Genomic DNA, 11,641 nt, shown 5'->3' with positions numbered 1-11,641 from the left:
TTCGTGCAGTCCAGCCGAGCGCTCCTCCTCCTCCTCTCTCTCTCTCTCTCCCCCTCTCCGGTTACCCACCCACCTGGGGGCGTCTCGCTAGGCTGGTTGAGCGCGCCGTACCGGTCGGGGACCTGCCGCTGCGTCTCCGCTGCTACCTGCAGGTGATTCTTGCGCTCTGTGATGTACTGATATGCAGTAGCTCTTGTCTCTGGATTGGTGGCGCTGGGCAGCTGGGGATTTCTTCTCAGGGTGGTTTGGCTTCACTGGGTCCGCTTCATTTGGGGGTTTGTTTGAGGGATTTCATGTTCCATTTTTGGACTTCAATCGTTTATTTATTCATTGCAGCTCAGAATCGTGTCACGTAGGGGTTCATGAAATCGACTCTGCAAAGTCGATGCAGCACTACCTTGGCATCACCGGTCGTCTGTTCTTTGCCTGGGATTGGCTTTCCAGAGTGATGAATTGCCGTCGTCCTCTGAGTCCACTTTTGAATTGGATTTGGGACATAAAATCTCCTCTCACATGTTTCATCCCAGTTTTGGCGTTGCTTCGTGTGCCATATGCCCATATATGTTAGTTCCTCTAGCTTATAACACGATTTGAGACATAGGAATCACTGCCAAATGCCAATTGCCAAACACGATTTCCAGAGTGATGAATTATAATCCACTTCTGAATTGGATTTGGGACATACAAAATCGCCTTTCACATGTTTCATCTCAGTTTTGGCGTTGCTTCATGTGGCATATGCCCACATATGTTAGTCCCTCTAGCTACAAGTACGATTTGGGACGTAGGAAGTAATCTGCTTAGTTCCGTGGTATCTTCAAAGATTCAGGCAACCTCGTTTTCCTGGTTTACAAAAAGTTTACCGTGGGTGCTCCGCGGCTGGCAGACCTGCCTCCTTGCCTGGGCACTGCACGCCCCTGGACGCGTGCCTGCGCCGCCGCTGCGCGAGCCGTGCGCGCCGGCCACCGGTGCTCGCTGTCGAGCACCGCCGCACCAAGCGCTGCGCCTTGCCTGGGAGACCTTGGGTCCTGTGCAGTGCTGCAGCAAGCGCTGCTTCCTCCTCTCGCACGATCTACTCAGGTGGAGAACTTCCAAACTTTCGAATCAAAAATACTTCGCCCAATCTCCATGAATCGAAACAAAACTTGGACCGTAGATACAAGACGACGAGATCTAAGGCATTGTTTAGTTCGCGAATTTTTTTGGATTTTGGTACCGTAGCATTTTATTGTTATTTAGTAATTAATGTCTAATTATAGATTAATTAGGCTTAAAAGATTCGTCTCGTACTAATCGGTTAAACCGTGTAATTAGTTATTTTTTTCAACTGCATTTAATGCTTCATGTATATGTCCGAAGATTCGATGTGATGGGTACTGTAGAAAAATTTTGGGAACTAAACAGAGCTTAAGTGATAAAAAAAAGTTTGTGAAAAGATCGAGAATCCATTGCGAATAGAGGGAAAAACCAAAACCACTCCCAAGAAAGTATTTGGGGAAAACTCAAAATCCGAACCGATTCGCGAGAGATTTGAGTGGGGATCAAACCAAAGCTGCTCACAACAGTCCTAGCAACAATTTCCTCAAACAAACCTCGCGGGATTTGACCTCAAATGCAAAGAACGAAAAATCCCTAAAAATACTTCTGAGAATCCCGAAAAAGAAAAACGCAGATTCAAAACGGGAAGGAACAAACTGGCACGAAATTAATTCTTGGATTACTTCACCATATCCCATTACAAGTCACTCTTTAGCACAACCAAAATTAAGATGGTAAAAAGATCAAAACCACTCATCTCTCCCTCTCGAACTCTAGCCCAAACTCTCACAAAACAAATGAGAGGATCTCCACCAAAAGATGCAAAGAGGTATGCCCAAAGGTACCATCCCTCAACAAGTCCACTCTTTACGTATAGATGCCCTGGCCAAAGACCAAAACGGCTTCCAATAAGCATACTCCCTCCGTCCCAAAATACAAGTTATCCTAGAAATTATAGGATAAAATAACAAGAAGTTAAAATGATCATGTTTGCCTCTATTTGTTACCCACATTTAGCACTAATTGATTTTTGCATGCACATGCACTTTCCAAATAAGACAATGGTCCTGTTTGGATGCTCTTCTCGAATCCCTAGAAGAGGGTTTGACCGTCCATTAGGGGTGTCAAACAAAGTCAGTTTACAAAACCAACTCCAGAACCCCTGCGCTAGAAACCATGACGAATCTAACGAGGTCTTTGACCGCGTGGTTAGAGGATTGTTACTGTAGCATCACTGTAGCCAATCATTGATTAATTACCGTCATTAGATTCGTCGCGAAAAGTTACACCCATCCCTGAAGATGTTTTGCAAATAGACTTCATTTAGTACTTCATGCGGGGCCTAGAAGAGATCTCCTAGAATGGTTACTTAGTAACCAAACGGGGGCAATATGACTAGTTTTTTGGACAAATTTCGAATCCTAGAGTGACTTATTTTTTGGGATGGAGGGAGTACAACTCAAATACCTCTTAGGAAACCATCCAACTTTTTATCGGAGCCCCGGACAAACACACCGCCTTCACGACTTCGCTTCACCTCGACGCAAGTTTCGTGATGACGCCACGTGCCCTCCGCAACCGCCATCCGGGTGCACCGGACGCGTCTCCGATTTTGAGACCCAAACCGGTAAACCTGCCGCCACTCGATTTTGAGGTCCAAACTGGTAAACCTGCCACCTTCAATGTCGACGCGTGTCCGACCTCCTGCCAAGTGTCACGACGTCTTTAAGATCTTTAGCGCTCTTGCCGCACGGGCAGCCTACAACTTGAACTTGGCATCGCTTTTCTTCTTGACTTGGCTGACGCAGTCTTCATCACGTCCATGTACTCTTACTCTTTCGTGCACCACGTGGACCCAGAGCCGGTTCTATAGTTTCAAGGGCCCTAGGGCGAACGAGGTGATGTGGGCCCTTTTATATTACATACATTTTCACTTGTATAATGTAATTTTTTAAGACATTATTTTCACCAAAAAATTTAGTTTAGCCCAACATGTAACACCGACAGGTGGATTCAAAGTGTGTATAATAAGAACCAAGCAACAACACTATACTATAACCTTAACGAACTTGAATACAATAAGAACGAACGCAAAAACACAAAAAATCCATATCGAACAACAATAACAACAATATTAACCATGGCTACGCATGAAAATATTTGGTCATTTTATATATTTAGATAACAGTACAAGTAAACATTGGTGAGTCATGATACAAATCAGATAATCTTACTATTACTAATTGGAAGCCCCTTTCAAACCTTCACGCTAAGCCACTTAGAATCTTAGGTGGACACTACAAAAATAGAGAAATTCTAGAAATTCTCACAAAAATTAGAAACATCCAGCCATCAATCCGACAACTCTAATTATAATAGTCATTGGATCTATTATCTTTCCTAATAAATTACCCACCTCTGCCATTATGAAATGCCATTATGTAAATAGACTAAAATAACTCTCTACACATGTATCTAAATTATCCAACTCTGCCATTATAAAAAATCTAAAGTAGCCCCCTAATTTTTGTGTAAATTCTCCACCTATGTCATTATAAAAATTAATGCAAATAACCCCTAATTTACATATAAATTATCTAATTATATCATTATTAAAAATTCTATAATATCCCTTGGATAAGGTCACAAGGGATCTCACCTTGTATATCCCTTGGATGAGGTCACAAGGTGAGATCCCTTGGTGTATGCTCTTTGCTGATGATGTGGTGCTTGTTGACGAGAGTAGGGCAGGGGTTAATAGGAAGTTAGAGCTGTGGAGACGCACGTTAGAGTCGAAAGGGTTCAGACTTAGTAGGACCAAGACCGAGTACATGATGTGCGATTTCAGCGCGACTAGGCATGAGGGGGGAGACGTTAGTCTAGATGGGCAAGTGGTGGTCCAGAAGGATATTTTTCGGTATTTAGGATCGGTGCTACAAAAGGATGGCGACATTGATGAAGATGTTAGGCATAGAATTTCAGCTGGCTGGTTGAAATGGCGGCAAGATTTTGGCATCCTTTGTGACAAGAGGGTGCCACAAAAGCTAAAAGGCAAATTCTATAGGACAACAATTCGTCCGGCGATGTTATACGGTGCTAAATGTTGGCCTACAAAAAGGCGACATGTCCAGCAACTGAGTGTAGCAGAGATGCGGATGTTGCGGTGGTTTTGCGGGCACACAAGGAGGGATAGAGTCCGGAACGAAGTTATTCGGGATAGGGTCGGGGTGGCACCAATTGAGGAGAAACTTACCTAGCATCGGCTGAGATGGTTTGGACATGTCCAACGAATGTCTCCTGAGGCGCCGGTGCGTAATAGGGTTCTTGAGCGGGTCGATAATGTAAAGAGGGATAGAGGTAGACCTAAACTGACGTGGGATGAGTCGGTTAAGAGAGACCTTAAGGATTAGAATATCTCTAAAGAGATAGTTTTGGATAGGAGCGCTTGGAGAATAACTATCAATGTGCCTGAATCTTGAACTTATTTCTTTCGGGTTTCATCTCTAGCCTACCCCAACTTGCTTGGGAAAAAGGCTATGTTGTTGTTGTTGTATATCATTATTAAAAATTAAAGTAACCCCTAAATTTGAATATAGATTATATAGTTATAATAAAATATTAAAGTGCACCAATATAAAATTCTAAATTACTATTTCTATCATTATATTTATGTTATTATTTATATAAAATACTAATCACGATATGTATTACCATATATTCATGTATGGTGGAAAAGATAAGAATACTAATTCACAAACAAATGATTCAATTAAACATATATCAAACATACGTGGAGATATGGTGCAAAATAAAATCTATTGCAACTGGATAATGATAAATATGTATTTTAGAGCATGTGTTACAATATTTAATAGATGAAAGAGGGAAAGATAGAGAATTATAATCATTAGCTATAAGCTTTATTTTTATATAGGCAAATATGCTAGTGCGTTGCTATGAATAAAGTTGATATAAATATCAGATACGTATAGTTGCCTGGCATTAATCTGTAGGATACATATAGTTGCCATTATATTATTTTGTATTGGGATCTACGTGATCGAATCATGGACGGAGGGTTATGGTTCGACTCGCATACGGGATGGACTAAGATCCACTTGTTAACGACATAAGATGAACCAAACAAAAAATTTAGATGAAAATCTTTACTCGCTTTAGAAATTGGTATCAATTAGTTCTAATTAGCCCGTGCGGGAGCACGGGTTGATAAGCTAGTATAAGTTAACTTATAACAACATATTTCTAGTTTGATCAAAATAATACCAATATTACAATAGAAATTATAAAAGAATGAAGTAGATCATCTTAAATTAAAATGAGAAGGATGATGAACGAAGGGCCCATAAAGCTCCTAGTACAAAATAAAGGCATGTGATGGCCACGATTGTTGATTTTAGCATTAATAGATTTAATGTTGATCAGGAATAAAAATATTTGCAGATTAAATATATTGCAATCAACAACAAATGAGAAAATCGAACACTAGCTAACTAATAATATAGGCACTAAAAGACTATGTTTTTGGAGTCCCGGATGTTTGGCAAATAGCGGCTGTGAGCAATACATGCATATTAACATGAACAAGTAGAAAGATAGAAATAATTGAATAGATATTGAGCAAAAATATTTGTATGTATATATACATTGGCCGCGGAAAATTTTATGCCCCTAACTAGCTGGGGCCTAGGCGGTCGCACTTTTGGCCTACCCCTAGAGCCGGTCCTGCGTGGACCGCCCGTGACTCCGTCCGGATTCCTTGGGTCTCTCAGTACAAGCCTACTGGTGTTCACCCTTCACCGTTCTTGGTCCATCAGCATGAACCTCTCACTTGACATGTGTCGACCGCCACATCGCATCCTACGCTTGCACATTACAAGCCAAGAGATACATCAAATCCACACAACGTGATCAATCAGTCATCATCCAAGGATGACCACCATTGGTTCCCAACTTTTACAGCAGTAACCTGAAAAGTTGGAATGCGGTGTAGCTAAAAAACGTAGTATCAATGTGTTTCGAACTTTCCACTCTATAATTGCCATCTGAGTCCAACGGCTATCTGGCAATACCAGTTGTAATTGTACTTTCCTTTCATTTAGGTTGATTTACTAATCCCAATTGATCTATTGAAATCTCTGGTGATGGTCAACACATCTTTATTTTTTCAGAAACTGCTTATAAGTTCCCTGCTTTTCTCTGTGGGCACATCTGCAACTGTATTGGTAAAGATGGGTTGCTGCTTTACGTTTGGAAAGAAAGCTGAACAGGCCGTTCAAGGCGATGATGGTTAGCATTTTTTTGCGTTATTGTCACTGCTACATCCATTTGACATTCGTGCAATTTTCCATTCTTACATGTTCTTGCTTTGTTGTTCCAGATGTACATCGTGTGAAAGTCTTCTCTTACAATGATTTGAGAGAGGCTACACAAGATTTCAGTGGTGGAAATAAGATTGGCGAGGGTGTCTTTGGTTCTGTCTTCAGGGTAAATATGCACAACATTTTTCAGAATTGTATCAGTGTCTTGAGCAGACAGCATGAGAATCCTTGGCTTATATTTCAATTTTGGTTGATCAGGGAATGCTTAAAGATGGGACAGTAGTTGCAGTGAAAGTTCTATCTGCTACATCAAGGCAAGGTATCCGGGAGTTTTTGACTGAACTTACAGCAATATCTGACATCAAGCACGAAAATCTCATCACTCTTATCGGTTGCTGCGCTGAAGGCTCTCACAGAATCCTTGTTTACAATTACCTTGAGAACAACAGCCTTGCACAGACATTGCTAGGTTAATCATTGTTCCGCCTAACGCCTGTTCCGATCGTAAATATCTTCGTATTCCATACTTACAGATGTTTAGGGTGTGCCATTGCAGGAACCATATATAGTAACATTCGGTTCAACTGGCGGGCACGCGTCAAAATTGCTGTTGGTGTTGCCTGTGGACTTGCATTTCTCCATGAGGAAATCCGACCTCCCATTATCCACCGGGACATAAAGGCGAGCAACATTCTTCTTGACAAGGATCTCACCCCCAAAATTTCTGATTTTGGGTTGGCGAGGCTCCTACCCAATGCAACTCACGCGAGCACCCGAGTTGCCGGCACATTGTAAGCATACCCCTAAGTCCTGGTTGTGAAGCTTCTTTTGCATGATTTTCTGTAGTTCTGACTTCTACTTCCATTTATGTTTAGAGGATACTTGGCTCCTGAATATGCAATCCGTGGTCAAGTGACAAAGAAGTCCGACATCTATAGTTATGGAGTTCTTCTTTTAGAAATTGTCAGTGGAAGATGCAACACTAATACAAGATTACCTTCTGAAGATCAATTTCTTCTTGAAAGGGTAAGCCGTTCTTGCCACATATCAAATAAAGTAGCCTACAAGTAGTAAATTGGGTCAATTTTGCCTCGTGGCATATAAATCAGTATGCCCTGAACCAATGATGCAATAAATATCATTGAACTTGACAAGTAAGCTGCTGCTCTTGCAGACATGGGGACTCCACGAGGAAGGACGTTTGGAAGAGATCATTGATATCGACATAGGGGACGACCTGGATGTCGAGGAGGCATGCCGCTTCTTGAAGATTGGCCTGCTATGCACGCAGGACGCAATGGCACGTCGTCCCAACATGACCAGTGTTGTCCGGATGCTCACAGGGGAGAAAAGGATCCCCGTAGACAAGATCACTAGGCCCACTATGATCACTGACTTTGCGGAACTCAAGGTCAGCAGCAAGGAGCAAAGATCAAGTGAGACGCGCTCTCCCACCACAAAATCGTTCACCACAACAGAACCATCCTCGTCGTCGGAAATGTCCATGCAGTCATGGCAATGCGTCAGCAATCCGTTACTTGGATGTAACAAGGTTATTTAGGCACTGAATTCATCGTGTCTACAACACCAAGTACTCAGCTAACAAATATTTGCACTGAACATGCAGATTGAGGTGCAGCATTCTACTCTTTATAGTGATCTGAAGTCATGGATTGCAAGGGGAGCACAATGGCAAAGTGTAGGATCCCATCATTCATGTTTGCAACAGGTTCTTGTATTCTCCTCGAAGAATTTATGTTACCAGTGCACTACTGTGTTTGATTATTCACTCATTTTTTGGCTGCGTATCCCTTTATTCTCTTAGGCTGCCCAACAACTTCATGGTAGAGATGATATCAAAGAACGTATAACAGAAGAGATATTATTGAACAGAAATGGTGGAAACAATTGTTCCGTCATTTGCATAATTTCCGAGGGCGGACAGGGCAAGACTTCACTGCTTCACGCCCTTCACAATGACGAAGAGTTGTTGGATACTTTTGACATGAGGATTTGGATACAAATGTCTGCCAAATTTGACAGAGAAATTTTGTTTAGGAAGATAATCGAGTTTCCCACGCATGCCCCTTATACAACTACCGACCTCAGTTTTCTGGAAGAAATGGTTAAGGAGGCACTCACTGATAAAAAGTTCTTGATTTTGTTGGATGATGCAGACATAGAGGACAGACTCTTTTGGACTAACGTGTTAGAAGTTCTAAATGCTGGTGCAAAAGGCAGCGCTGTTGTTGTAGCTACAACTTGTGGCACTATTGGTGCTCTTACAGGTGGAGCAATACATTCCTATCGCTTGGGTCCTTTATCCGAAGAAAATAGCTTGATTCTTCTTGAACAGTATGCTGGTAAGGGCCATGATATTAAGAGGTACCCGGAATTAGTGGCCATTGCTAAGAAGTTAATTGCCAGATTTGGGGCTAATCCCCTTAACTTGAAGGCACTTGGTGGTCTTCTATGCCATACAGATACGGTTATCCTGGAACAGGACAAGTTGGAAGGGAACATAATCTCATGTTTACATCTCTGTCATAATGTTTTACCAGAACATCTCAAGAATTGCCTTGCATTTTGTTCCTTGTTCCCCAAAGGTTACATATTTGACATACATCATACAGTCCTCCTATGGCTCTCTCGAGGTTTTGTCGCGCCTGTCGTTAGGCGTGAACTTGAAGATGTTGGAATTGAATATTTCACTGAGTTGATGTGCAGATCATTCTTTCAGTACTCACCATCTCATGATTGTAAAGATAACAAGTTCGTGATGCATGATCTTATTTACGATGTGGTGGCATCTGTCTCCCGTGACACATATTTCAAGTCTGAGGATCTCCTGAGCAGCCTATATGAAAATATTCTTCATTTGTCGCTCGTTTCCTCTCAATTTCAGACTGTCGAACTGATGTCCAAAACAGAAGAGTTGAAGGATTTGCAAACATTCCTGGTGGTGCAACCTGAGTGGCAACCGTACAAGATTTCTCCCCCCACCTTAAATCTTGTCGGTTTAGACGATTTCTTTCTGAAGTTCACATCCTTAGAGACGCTGGATCTGAGCCATACTGACACTGAAGAGCTCCCAGGGTCCATTGTTGGCCTAAGAAACCTGCAGTACTTATCTGTCAGCAACACAAGCATCAGGGCTCTGCCATCTGAGCTCTGCTGCCTCAGCAATCTTCAGACACTGGAAGCGAAAGACTGCCGCTTCCTCACCGAATTACCTGGGGACACAAAGAAGCTGATTAAGCTGCGCCATCTTGATGTGACCAAAGATCTGGGCTACGTTCAATTGCCACAAGGTGTAGCACAGCTTTCTGAGCTCCGGACACTGCCAGTCTTCCATGCAAGCAGTCACCCGTCACACTGCTCGGTCAGTGAGCTGGGAAACTTGCAGAATCTGAGGGGTTGCCTTCAGCTTTCAGGACTTGAAAATGTCAAAACTGGCAGCAAGGCTCAGGAGGCTGGCCTGAAGGATAAGCATCACCTAAAGGATTTGACACTGCAATGGCACGATGGTGGCATCAACATTGATGATGAAGACGAAGACGAAGACACAGAAAATATGGCTGAGCAGGTCCTTGAAAGCCTCCAGCCGCACACCAATCTGCAAGAGCTCACAATCAGAGGTTTTGAGGGCAGTTTGTTCCCTGCTTGGATGCAGGGATCTTCTTCCTTGCCCAACTTAGTGTCACTCACATTGGACAGCTGCTGCAACTGCACCCAATTCCCTGCCATCGCCCAGCTGCCATCTCTCAAGTTCCTGGGCGTACGGAAGATGTACGACGTGAAGAGGCTAACCAACAACACACATGGCACGACCAAGTTCCCATCTCTGGAGCTGCTAAATCTGTGGGAGATGTACGGTTTAGAAGAGCTGTTCGAAGCATCCGAAGGCGACTGCCCTCGCCTGCACAAAGTCTGCATCAGTAGGTGCCCGGACCTGAAGAGGCTGCCCTGCACCCCTTCTTTGACCGAGCTGGTTCTCCACTGCGGCCACCAGCTCCCCGACATCCCGGAGCTCGAGTCCCTGGTGTCGCTGAAAATCGAAGGCTTCCACGGCGTCAAGTTGTTTGGCTTGCCGGCGTCCGCAGCACTGCCATCGCTGAAGAAGCTGGAGATCAGGTCCTGCAAGGAGCTCTCGTCGGTGGACGGGCTGACGGTGCTGACCAGCGTTCAGAGGCTTAAGGTAGCAGGGTGCCCCAAGCTTGTTATGCCAAGAACTGATAGCATGACGACCTGAATAAGGTAACAACCCGGCATTCACTTCCTTCATCAGTAGAAAAGTTTAGTGCTTGTTTCCATTTTCCTTTGGATTATACGGCAATGTCCCACATACACTGTTGATGTGGCGATTGATATGACAAATTTGTTCCAGCAAATGACGTGTTACTGGCCTTCTTGCTCATCAATTGGCGCACGGCGACACATTACATGCCTTCTGAGTTCTGGCTGACTGATTGCAGGAGGCACTAGCAATCTGTGCGTTCAAGAGGACAATTGGCACCCTGGCCTCCTGAGTCATGGACCACGTCTGGTGAAGAAGATCCGTTGGCCTCTCGCACATTCATTCCCTTTTGTCACATGGATGAAATCAGCGACAAGACCACAAGGGAGCACGTGGTGGCTCCCAGGAAATGCGGTGTCGATACCTAAAGCCCCGTTTGGATTAGATTTTTTATTTTGAGAATCTAGAATTTTGTATGGATTTTGAAAATTTAGATTCTGAGTAAAATCTAGATTGTGCTGTTTGGATACTAGATTCTAGTAGCTGATTTCATGGTTATTTGATGAATGCATCTATCTATTATATTATATTAATAAAAAAATGTTAAAAGAAGCCATCATATTTGCCAAGAGGATCTACAAATTTCCACGTTAATCTAAAAATGAGAGATATACACCATTAAATTTTATAAAGATCTAACGGTGTAGACTAACTCAAAGAGAAATTCAGATGTTAATCTAAAAAAGAGAAGGATTTATGCAGTTAGATTTTATGAAGATCTAACGGTCTAGACTACATCGAAGAGATTCTCATGTTAATCTAAAAAGATGAGATTTTACACCATTAGATTTATGAAGATCTAACGGATCAAATTAATTAAAGGGTTCGTATTGAATATTAGTAAATAGCTAAATTAGAAATTTTAGAAAAATAGGATAGACAAAGCCTATAATGGCAGAAACTTTTCACAAAAGATATGGAAATCCATCTTTCATCCATGTGCTATTCAAGTCAAAATGTGTTGCAT

At 42.7% G+C, this 11,641-nt stretch overlaps 1 protein-coding gene across 8 annotated transcripts; it reads left to right on the top strand.

Moving 5' to 3' along the window:
- Window positions 1–11,187, top strand: LOC120641809 (disease resistance protein RGA2-like). 8 transcript variants are annotated; one of them, XM_039918059.1, is made up of 12 exons: window positions 6–152; window positions 337–563; window positions 6,228–6,345; window positions 6,437–6,543; window positions 6,636–6,696; window positions 6,784–6,846; window positions 6,934–7,168; window positions 7,253–7,403; window positions 7,552–7,929; window positions 8,005–8,106; window positions 8,203–10,634; window positions 10,765–11,187. In XM_039918059.1, exons 2-11 carry the CDS (start codon window positions 552–554, stop codon window positions 10,627–10,629), a joined length of 3,654 nt encoding a protein of 1,217 aa, XP_039773993.1. In that variant the 5' UTR covers window positions 6–152; window positions 337–551; the 3' UTR covers window positions 10,630–10,634; window positions 10,765–11,187. The 8 variants fall into 8 exon arrangements, with proteins under 8 accessions (XP_039773990.1, XP_039773993.1, XP_039773992.1 ...); XM_039918058.1 differs by having other exon boundaries at window positions 6,919–7,168; XM_039918054.1 differs by having other exon boundaries at window positions 6,636–6,846.
- Window positions 11,188–11,641: the final 454 nt, after the last annotated feature.

The sequence above is a fragment of the Panicum virgatum genome, chromosome 7K (genome assembly GCF_016808335.1).
Source record: "Panicum virgatum strain AP13 chromosome 7K, P.virgatum_v5, whole genome shotgun sequence".
Lineage (NCBI taxonomy): Eukaryota > Viridiplantae > Streptophyta > Magnoliopsida > Poales > Poaceae > Panicum > Panicum virgatum.
This window is presented reverse-complemented; position numbering and strand designations above follow the sequence as displayed.